The following is an 11,441-nucleotide window of genomic DNA, read 5'->3' as shown; positions in this document are numbered from 1 at the left end:
AGCAGGAGAGAAACAAAACCTTTCAAAGGTTTGTCCCCTCTTTTACACATGGATACACACCCTCCGAGTCATTTTAAAGGCATATTGGTTTGCATGCCTGCATTTCAATGTGGTGCTTAGTGCTAAGTTGTGAAATAAAATAGCCTTTCTGTTACTCTTGAGAGAGGATCTGAATTCAGGAGATAAAGCACTCTGCCTGATCTATGGCGACTGATCTCTAAAGATCAGGTAGAGAACTTGGGAGATAAATCTGGGGGAAGCCTAGCGGAGGTGACCTGTAGGGTGCTTTCTGGGGCTTTGCATGCAGGATCCGGCCCACGTGCCACAGGTTAGCCACCGCTGCATTATATATTGGGCTGGTTCAGCAGATAAGCGAAAAATGAAACCCAGCAAGACTGAGGGCCAACAGAGACTCACAAAGCAAAGAATTCCAAAATATGGGAGTGTTCACCAACAAGGCCCTTTCTGCTGTACTCATTCATCAAGCCATGGGCATAGCCAAGGAGGGGCATCAAGTAAATCAGTTTGTTTGTTAATATCATCTTTGGAAAGAGTTTGATTGGTTTTTATGCATGGTGTGCACCTAAAAGTCTGGACGAAGTCCATTCGGCTGCAAATGCCAGACACCTCTTGTTTTTCCACTCAAATTTAAATAATGGCAAAAGTGGCTTTCCTTGTGCAGACTCGGGTTAGAAGGGTGGATTAATAAATAAACTGTGTTCAGTGAAGAATGACAGTGCTCAAGGTACTCAGTAACAGGAAAGCTGTTCTTCTGTTAGCTAATCCACTGTTTTGTTACCAGTCTGAAAAACCCAATGTGTGGCTGTTTTCTTCTTTTACGTTCAAAATGCTACCAAGCCGCAGATTGTTGGAGTCAAGGAAGAAGGGCTCGACCCTTAAGGCTGGAATCCTGTTTGCACTTCCATGGGAATAAGCCTTTGTTGAACTCAGTGGGACTTGCTTCCAAGCAGATACGAAATGCAGTGCATGAGTTTTGTGGAATTTAAGGGTTTTTTTAAACCCAGGTTTTCAGCTACAGAGGCTCTCAGAGCAGCTTACAGATAGATAGTACAAGACAGTCACCACTCTCAGGAGTACAATCTAAAATATACGACACAAAAGGAAAAAGGAGGAGGGAGGGCCTGGGGGCCGTATCCAGCTCTTCAGGCATCTCTGACCTTGGGACTCCCCCACAGGTCTCACCACCAGCTGCATCCTCTTTCCCAGCCCACACCTCTCGTCAGCCTTGCTTCACATCCTCCTGGAGTGTTTTTGCCTGGCTGGAATAGGTCATTGAGCACTGATAAGGACCCTTGTTTGCATAGATGGGAGAGGCGTGTGTGGCCTTTGTTGTGAAAAAGGTCCTCCTCGTCTACATATCAGTGAAATATGCCCATTGTGGGATGCAAATTATGTAAGTAAGATTGTTTCCATGTGGTCTGCTTATTGCTCATTGATCCTGGTTTGTTTGCACAAAGTGTGCAGGGAGGTTAGATCATGCCAGCTATTTATTGAGCATCCATTCGGATTTGTTTGCAGGTTATACAATACTGTATCAGGGAAGGGCTTTCCCACAATTTTCAGTTCATTTACCTGTCATTTTCAGTATTGCAAAATGTCTGGTTGTTTCTTTCGGAGGAGGGAAGGAGCTTGTTGCACAAGAGCTCCCATTCAACCATGATCATGCAACCTTAATTTTCTGGTATGTGATTGAATCCCACCCCAAAACAGCAATAATTGCCTGGAAACGCCCTAGGTAAACTAATTTTTGCAAACTGCCCTGAGAATGTTGTTGAAGGGCTTGGTCATGGTGATACTCAAACCTTCCCTAACTTCAGATGTATAATTCTTAAGACGTTATTTGAGAGCTGAAAGAGAACTTTCCGCTAGCAGAACAGTTTTACCGGGCTAGAAAATCCTCCATATGGTGAGCTGTCAGGAATGCAGCTGCATGGAGGGAAGAAAAATTCCTGGCAAATATTGCTTTCCGTATGACCTGTTTATTGGGCAGTCATCCTGATTCATTCGCGGAGAGGTTAGAAAATATTGCAGCAAGCAAACGTTACCTCCACAGTGCCCACTGCAAAAAGTCTGGACGGAGGGAGCAGGTTTGTTGTGCAGGAGATCCAAATCAACTTAAATTGTGCAAACTGAATTTGCCGCTGTGCGACTGAATCCTGTGTGAAAGGACAGTAACAGTCTGGAAGTGCCCTCAGACACTTTCCAGTGGCAATTCGCAGCAGCAAGGCAACTGTAGAAAATGTGCCCACGTGAATAGCCACTGTGAAGGGCAATTCAAAACTCATGGTCCTTTTTCCAGCATTTTACAGCATTCATAGGGGTCACACTACATGGAGGATTTTCTTGCTGCTGAACCAGCCTACACTACAGTAATACAGGTACCTCAGGTTAGGTACTTACCGTAATTCGTTCCGGAGATCCGTTCTTAACCTGAAACTGTTCTTAACCTGAAGCACCACTTTAGCTAATGGGGCCTCCTGCTGCCGCTGCAGCACGATTTCGGTTCTCATCCTGAAGCAAAGTTCTTAACCTGAAGCACTATTTCTGGGTTAGCGGGGTCTGTAACCTGAAGCGTATGTAACCTGAAGCATATGTAACCTGAGGTACCACTGTAGTCCAAAACTTGGCAGTATCAGAAGCTGCCGTTTATTTTGCAGGAAAAACTGCAGAGGGTTGAAAAGTTCTTTTATATCAGAGAAATTTCCCTTGTGTCAAAATGTGAAGTAATTCGAATAGGCCACCTCCGTCTGAGTCTCAGAAAATAGAGTTTGGGACGCTTCCTACCGAACTGGGAAGCTTGCCTCGGAATTCGGGGATGTTATTTCCAGAGGAGCACTGGCTGAAATATTTGGAAGAGGCCAGGAAAGCCTCTCTTCTATGTTGCATTTTAAATCCTTTTGTTTTCTGAAGAATAAGAAGAAAGACTAGAAGGGCCTGTTCTTGTTTTTGCCATTACTCTAGGAGGCAACATTGCCACCTCTAGCAATCTCAGAAGAGAGAGGTTAGTCAAATCCTGTTTTTTTATCCTCTTGTTTACATTCCAGCAGGAGAGAGTCAGCAAACATTAACCTCAGCTTGGCACAGGGTCAATGCCGCTGACAGAAAAGATGGGGCAGACTTTGCTCGCTCTTCATGGCTAAAAAGGCAGGGAAATTGCTAATCTGTGGGGGCTGCACTATTTGGAGAGGAATGTGCCGCACAAAAGGAATTGCCATCTGAAGCCCCCCAGTTGCCTAAGCAACCATAGCACTGGGGAACAAACAGGAGAGTTTGTTTTACAGGCCAACAATAAATTAGATCGAGAGATCATTGTACCGCAGAAAGGGGACATGGAGGCTCTAAAAACACATCCATGTGTTCTGAATGGGCGGGGGGTGGGAACGCATTGATGGCAATTTATATACGGACAAGTTTACAATATGCACAGCAACTTCCACCGACCTTGGGTCAAATTCTGAGGTGGTTCTGGAGACTTTAATCAGGATAGTTTCACCAAATTGACAGTTGAACTGTTGTGTTTTCCTAGGGCTGGCATATCTTCACAGAATTGTAGAGTTGGAAGGGACTCCATGGGTCATCTAGTCCAGCCCCCTGCAATGCAGGAATCTCAGCTAGGGTATCCATGACAGTAAAAACCTCACAGTTAGCAAGATCTTGTGTGATTTCCAAGAGATCTCACAGGGAACCGATGCCGCTGCTGGTCCCGATTGTCTGCTGGTGGGTGGGTTTATGAGGCAAGCACTGCTTCTTGGGCTTCTGTTGCCTGAGGCAGGCACCTCACCTTGTCTCATCAGTGGGCCGGGCCTGGTATGTAGCCATAGTATCCTGGAGGAGTGCACCAGTGCCCTGGACTGCTCCTGGTAGGAAGTGGGGAAGATATACTGGAACATTTTGTTTTACGTCTTCCTTCTTATTATTTTCAAAAGAATAGCTTTTTAAATTGCCACGAATCTTCCATTTGGGATGGCACAGTTGCTAGCCAATCAACCCTGTGCAGAAAATAAAACAACAACAACAACAACAACAACAACATAATAATAATTTATTATTTATACTCCGTCCATCTGGCTGAGTTTCCCCAGCCACTCTGGGCAGCTCCCTAACCCACGGAGGGTTTGAGACCCATTGGCGACCCTCACTTGGTTTAGCCGTCAGAGTTCAAGGATTCCAGTTGCAGATAGAGTTCAAGGATGTTATCAACCAAGAAAAAAACTTCAGGGAGGTGCAATGAAGTGTTGCTGAGGAATGTGGCCTGGGGAGAGAGGGTGTGGCAGGGGAGGGGGTTTTGTTGTCCCAAGGGCCACACAGAGAGGTCTGAAGGGCCAGATGCGGCCCCTGCCCCTTGTAGGTCCCCCACCTTGGCTTAGAGCTTCAGACTTATCGAGATGGGAGCGGTCATTCCAGTGGCCCAAATGGAACAGCACGTCTAACCAAATAATTCTGCAATTCACCCTAGTAGATATGATTAACAGATAGGTTGGCAGTATTTTAAAGATGTTAAACAGCTGAGTTGCTATGTTGCTTTTAAAAGGAAATGTATTTTTGAGCACTTGGGAATACAAGAAAGAGAGAGGAGAGGCTGAGCTGCGGTTTGGACCCTTTGAATACTTTCCACAGTGTTTGCTCCAGATCCCAGGAATCTGTTTATTTTGAAGCGGTTTTCAAGTCACCAAGAATCCACCGCATATATGATTTGTGAGGGTTGCCTTTCCGTATATCTATATATCATGAAGACTATACGCATATAAGCACATGCGTCGAAAAATACTCGTTTAAGAATCTTTGCCCAGAGACTATTTTTGAAACCAACCTCATTCTGAGGAAGGAGGTTACACCCATTTGGTTTCTTTCAAGGCCAAATTCTTGGAATTAAAAAAAAAGGGGGGGAGGGAGGAAGGGAAGGGAGGGCTGAAAATAATTCCAAGTTCGCTTTTCTCCCTTTAAACCGGAGCTGGAAACCCAGCTCCTTTGCTTGCTACCGTTTTCGTCCTTAAGTTAGAAACAAAAACGCTTAACTTTGTGATCAAGGGAAAGATATATATATTTCCAAGGACGAGGCGAGGAGCCAGGATCCCACCCGCCCTCTCTCTGCCTCCGCCCGCCAAGCCCCAGCAACAGTTGAGCTCTGGAACCCGAACGATGGGTCTGCCGGAGGAGCAGCGCTAGGCAGGGGCGGCCGCGAGCCACACAGCCGGGCGTCGGCGATGGGCACGGGCAGCAGCAGGCCGGGGAAAGGGCGCAGCTCGGTGAAGCCCTGGCGTGGCCCCGGCAGGGGCAGCGGGAGCATCAGCGCCCCCGCAAGGCAGGGCCGAGCAGAGGAGGAGCAGGGCGCGGAGCCCAGGTGCTACAGCCAAACGCCGGCGCGCGCCACCACCTCGCCGTCGGCGGGCGAGTCTGACTCGGACTCGGAGCTTCTGGACCGGGTGCTGGAGGAGTGCAACGACGAAGGGCTCGGGCAGCCGACGGGGCGGCAACGCCGCCGCCCCCTCCTCCTCGAGGCCGCCGGGGATGGCTGCTCCCGCCCGCCAGAGGGCAGCGGCGAGGAGGTAAGGCGGTGCTGCAGGTCGGTGGGGAGGCGAGACGGCGCGTCCAGGGTTTCCATTCACGCCTTTTTGGAAAAGCGAGCTGAGCATCTAGTAGACGGGCGGGCAACATTTCTCCGATGCAAATAGGGACGTCCTAGTCCACAATAGTAATGATGATCGTTTTATGATGACGCGGTTGCCCCAAGCCACTCTGGGCGGCTTCCCAAGGTTTTTTTTCCTTGGCTGGGGGGGGGGGGGAGGTCGTATGGCTCCATATCCTCCAGCATTTCTGCCGTGGAAATAGGGACGTCCTAAAGAAAAGCCGGGCATCCCAGGATCAAATCAGGAACCGGGTTGGCTTCTGTAAATCTGGGGTTGTCCTTGGAAAATAGGGACTTTTGGAAGGTCTGGAAGAGGGAGCAAGATCCTGGAAGAAAGCGCGCGCCTTATTGGCATGTGCACTGTCTTAAGGGCGCTTCCAGGCAGCTGTGTTTTGGGGGGTGGGAGTCTGTCCCGCAGGCGCAAAGCCGAGACGCGCAATTCCGGTTGGTTTTGGCCGCTTGCGCAGCGCGCTTTCTGCAGCGGCCTGGCGTGCTGGAAAGCGGGATAACAAATGATTCGACGCCGCCTGGAATCATAGAATTGTGAGGGAGCCCGATGGTTATCTATTCCAAACCCCTGCAAGCACAAGAGCCAACTCCTGGCTGCCGAGGGGTCTTCGACCCCCCCCCCCCCAATATTTGTGGGGGCCGGACACCTTCAAATTTGATGGGCATTGCCATTCAAATAGTGTATGTGCACTGCGTCATGTGATTGATTATGCGGGGCGGGGCCTTCCTCCCCTCTTCAATATTTTATTCAAGTTGGCACCCTGCTGCAAAGCAGAAATCTCAACTGAAGCACCTAATCTCTGCTTTGGAACCTCCCTGGAAGGCGAGTGCACCACCTTCCAAGGGAGCCCAACAGCTCTGTCACAAAGCTATTCACCATCATAATACAGTGGTACCTTGGGTTAAGTACTTAATTCGTTCCGGAGGTCCATACTTAACCTGAAACTGTCCCTAACCTGAAGCACCACTTTAGCTAATAGGGCCTCCTGCTGCCGCCGCGCTGCCGGAGCCCGATTTCTGTTCTTATCCTGAAGCAAAGTTCTTAACCTGAAGCACTATTTCTGGCTTAGTGGAGTGTGTAACCTGAAGCGTATGTAACCCGAGGTACCACTGTACCTTCCCCTCAAACAAGCAAGGACACATGCTGAAGAAACACCCACATTGTTGAACTTTCCTGCAAACTTTGGGTTGAATGTTCAGTAAGCAGGCCGCCTGGCTCTGGAGGTGATCTAGGAATTGTTATCAGAAAGGCGTTTTGCATGGCTTGAACTCAGAGGATTGGCATATTTGTGGTCCACAGGGGCCCTGTGTTCGAAAATATGACAGAGCTAAATGTGTAAGAATGAGCTAGTTAGTAAGAACCATCTCACCCCACATGAACTGACCCAGAGCCTGTGATGGTCACCTGAGGTCCTTCTCCATGTGCCCCTTCCATGGGACATCTGGAGGGTGGCAACAGTGTACTCATGTTTATCATGTCATTTTTTAACGAAATAGTGCATTTTGACCAGCTTTGATCCAAATTGAGAAAGAAGAACCTAGCTGTTTTGTGTTGGTACTGTGCACAAAGCCTCAGCGCTCCTTTAAATTCTAGTTTTATGAAAAATACTCTGTTTGCTGTAGTGTTAAGTGAAACAATGCCATCTTGTGGCTTACCTTCTTAACCATTCCTGGCTGTGCCCTGATTTGGTGTGTGACAAACACAGCCATTCTGTGGTTTCATATGAAAACTTTTTAAAAGTACGGTGCCACAGGGATCTCTCCTGCACAAGACCTGCTGAAATGAATAGAAATTATGCAACAGCATCAGTGTACTTAATAGGCTCTGCGCTATGACTGGCAATTTTTGGGGTGGTGGTGGGACTGTCACGGATGTAATATTGGGTCTCTTCACTATGTTTAAGAGTGCATAGTGGCGGAAAAAAGGACAGGTATTACAGGAAAATAATGACACACTGTTGAGATTGTGTTGTAATTGAAACTCCTTTTAGGTTTGGGTAATGTTACAGGGATCTTTCCCTGGCAGGGCTCTAAAATAGAATCCTGCAGCAGGATATCTGCTAAGTCAACAGACACAAGAGAGGGGTCTGGATGCTGCAGATGCACGCTTAATTCATTATTCCTGAATACAAAACAGGTGCAACACAGTTCCTCAGCTCTCACTTAATCGCCATTAAGAGATCAGAGATAAACAACAGAAAATTACCACTTCCATCTTCCCTGTGCACAAAGGAGCACAAACGTCAGCGAATTTAACTTTTCATTGTGTGTCACCCATGATGTCCTGTTGATTTGTTCCCAGGTCTTTTCAGCAAGATCCACTCCAGGCCTAGAGAGCAACAACTTTGCCAACCAGTAAGTCGCCTGAATTCAAATGACAATCTTTTCAGCCGTGGGCATTGTTTTGTTTTTACAGAATACTTCTATCCCACCTCAGAGCCCCAGGAAGCTATCAGAGCAGCTTACAAAAGATTCTGTCAATAATAAAAAAAAGGCATTCAAATCTGGCACCAGGAACAGAAATGGCCCTCTGGTGGCAGCAGGATTACTCAGGTGGCATTTCGGTGTGCTCATCCTTCGTCTTTCCTGGTTCTGCCCACTGAGGTCCTCTGGAGCAAGGGAGTGGGTCTGAGGAGCTGGAATTCGCTCCATCCCATGATGAAGGCAAGCCTTTCCTTTTTGGCAGTTGCCAGGCAACAGCTCCCACTGAGGACCTCTGGGGCAAGGGAGTCCTGCTGTGAGGAATTTGGTTTTCAGCCCATGATGGAGGCGAGAGCATCATTATTCTCCTTTGCAGAAAAGGGCCCTGTTTCCACCTATATAGTTTAAGGTTACCAGACGTCCCCGTTTCCTGGGGACAGTCCCCGGATTTACAAATCAGTCCCCTGATAAAATCCTTTCATTCCTACTGAAGTTGAAAAGTGTCCCTGGATTCATTGAAAAAAATCTGGTAACCTTAATATAGTTCATCTTTTGCTTATCAGTCTGGGAACCAACACACACCCACACCCTGCGTATTATAGGCACATAGGAAAGGTTGAGCTTTTTAATGGCCACGAAGCCTGATTGGAATGCTGTTATTTTTATCCTTGTGCAAGTGTGGGGAAGTCCACTCACCCTGAGGCAAACTGGAGGAGACCAAACGTCATCAGAATTTGGTTGCCTTAATTTAGATGTTGAGTGAGTTCCCCTAAGTAGGGACAGCTGTTTTCTCAAGAAGCGTGTTGGGAAATTTGAAAATAATTATTCATAGCACCCAATGTCTTTGCCTTAAAAATAAATAAATCACTCTGCTGTGTGATGCAGTCTTCCATTTGCTTCTAGAAAAGGACGGGGAAAGGTCTAGAATTGCCTGTCAAGCATTCTCACTACAGTTCTGCACCTCTTGCTAAAGAAGGAAAGCACCTGTCTTTTATTTATAGGCTTAAAGGTAAAGGGACCCCTGACCATTAGGTCCAGTCACGGACGACTCTGGGGTGGCGGCGCTCATCTCGCTTTATTGGCCGAGGGAGCCAGCGTACAGCTTCCGGGTCATGTGGCCAGCATAACTAAGCCGCTTCTGGCGAACCAGAGCAGCGCACGGAAACACCATTTACCTTCCCGCCAGAGCGGTACCTGTTTATCTACTTGCACTTCGTGCTTTCGAACTGCTATGTTGGCAGGAGCAGGGACCGAGCAACGGGAGCTCACCCCATCACAGGGATTTGAACCGTCAGCCCTAAGCTCTGGTTTAACACACAGTGCCACCCATGTCCCTTTATAGGCGCATATATATATATATATATATGTATATATATGCTTACTGACATTAAATCAAAGAGGTTCCTTTATTACAATTTTGTTTTAGCTTGATATTTCTTATTCCAGAACAATTCTTTCCCTTCACTTGTTAGTGCTGCTGTCCTTACAATTTGCATGACTTCTCCCTCAGTTAAATTAAATATGCCCAGATCCCAGAGGATATATTTCCACCTCTTCCACACATACAGACACATTTCCCTTTCAAAAAGTTCCTCCTTTTGTTCTGAGCTCAATTTTATTTAGCATTTCAAGGTGGGTTGTAAATATTCTTGATAAATATTTATTTTTAAAAGCATTGTGTAGATAGGAGACAAAAAACTAATCAAAGTAAAAAAAAAAAGGGGTCTGTGCAGAAATAACATTTTGCTATTGGGGTGCAAAAAAAATGGGCCTTTCCATTTAGTTTTGCATATTGGCTATGTTTTTTATTATAATTATTAATTATTTATTATTATTATTATTATTATTATTATTATTATTATTATTATTATTATTTCTGCAGGCTGCCACTCAAGAAGCTTGAGAGGCAGGCCAAGATATCCTATGATTACTCCGAAGAGGAGCTGATGGCAACGATTGAGCAGGAATACTGTCGCTGAAGGCTGTTGTGGGCTGTGCCAACAGTGACCTGTGAACAAGCTCACTATGGGGCAAGATAGTTGAAGCTGCAGCGGTGTTTCTCAGAAAGGTGTTTTCTCTGGGATGGGGTGGGGAGGGGTGGGGAAAGCAAGAGCAGAGGGCATGCCACCATCCAAGAAGGCTGGTAGAATCCTCACAGGCTGGAGAAGCTTCTGCAGAGTTCTCTCTGCCATTATGTCAGGATGTGGCCTTATAGGGACTCTCGTTGTGCTCATTTGGGAAAATACATCTCCAAAGCTGGCGCACCTACAGGCGGAATGTCAAGTTTTCCCGATATCTTAAAATTATGACTTATGAAGGCACCATCACCTTCGTCCTCAGAGTCTTGGGAGACATGCAGCAAGGGACTTGAATCCTTGTTTTCGACTGTCTGCACTTTTGCCTTTCCTGTGGGCCAGCTTTGATCCTGTCAGACCCGAAGCACTAACCTGTACATTATTAAAGCATATATTCCCAGCAAATTGTACCAGCCTCTTGTAGTTATAAGATTCTCCGTGGTCACTGGAATGAATCGGAAGGAAATTTATCAGCCATGCGTCCAAGCTAAATGCTAACTCTTAACAATATTAAAACAGGCACGATTTCCTCTCCTTTTCTGTGGACAGTTTAAATGACACCATAAGATGCTCTCTGCTTCAAATTTCTCCTGCCTCTGCCTTTTGCTGGTGCTAATTCTTCTTGTAGGTTCTTCTTGTTCAAATTAAAAGAAAATGCTATTTGAGGTTCAACAGCAGAGGTACTGGAGAAAATCTTAAAGGATTAGGCAAGCTTAAAACACAAATGCTAATGAAACGTTGGCATAAAGCTTAAGCACTATGTGTATTCATAATGTAATCCAGTGCTCATACAGCAAATGCCAGAGGCTAGATTTTAACTTTGGGTGGTACCTGTACTTCCTGTTCTTTTATCTTTTTTTTTTTTACAAATATGTACACATCATGCAGCTTCGATATTTTTCTACAAGTTAAGTGTTTGTTGTTTATGTGTCATTCATGGGGACAGCTTAGGACTGCAAAACAATTCAAGAATTGGCCAGCACTATACAGGAAATTACTTGGAATAGATACAGATGTACCTAAAACCAAGGTCCATCGCACTATGGAAACCTTCTGGGATGCACATGCCATTCTTCTGTCAGTCTGTTTTTTGAAACTGGAAATTCCCTGCAAAAATCAGCGGAGGCTGATGGAACCACGTATGCTGCTTTGAAAACATGCCCACTCAAGTCAAGTGGTTGGCGGATTTCCCCAGGAAACTTTTCCTTTAGAATGAAAGCCACTTGTTCCAGATGGTAGCCAGCTTCCCTTGCCAAAACATATACCCTTTCATCATCTTAACGGTCCCA

General features: G+C 46.4%; 1 protein-coding gene across 1 annotated transcript; it reads left to right on the top strand.

The window, feature by feature from the left end:
* Positions 1-4,911: 4,911 nt before the first annotated feature.
* On the top strand, positions 4,912-10,557 carry CYS1 (cystin 1). Its single transcript, XM_081189268.1, has 3 exons — positions 4,912-5,567; positions 7,959-8,011; positions 9,960-10,557. The coding sequence occupies exons 1-3, from the start codon at positions 5,226-5,228 to the stop codon at positions 10,054-10,056; spliced, it is 492 nt and encodes a 163-aa protein (XP_081045394.1). The 5' UTR covers positions 4,912-5,225; the 3' UTR covers positions 10,057-10,557.
* The last annotated feature ends 884 nt before the right edge of the window (positions 10,558-11,441 follow it).

The sequence above is a fragment of the Podarcis bocagei genome (assembly GCF_964188305.1).
Source record: "Podarcis bocagei genome assembly, chromosome: 3".
Taxonomy (NCBI): domain Eukaryota; kingdom Metazoa; phylum Chordata; class Lepidosauria; order Squamata; family Lacertidae; genus Podarcis; species Podarcis bocagei.
The sequence above is the reverse complement of the archived record's forward strand: the minus strand, read 5'-3'. Positions and strand labels throughout refer to the sequence as shown.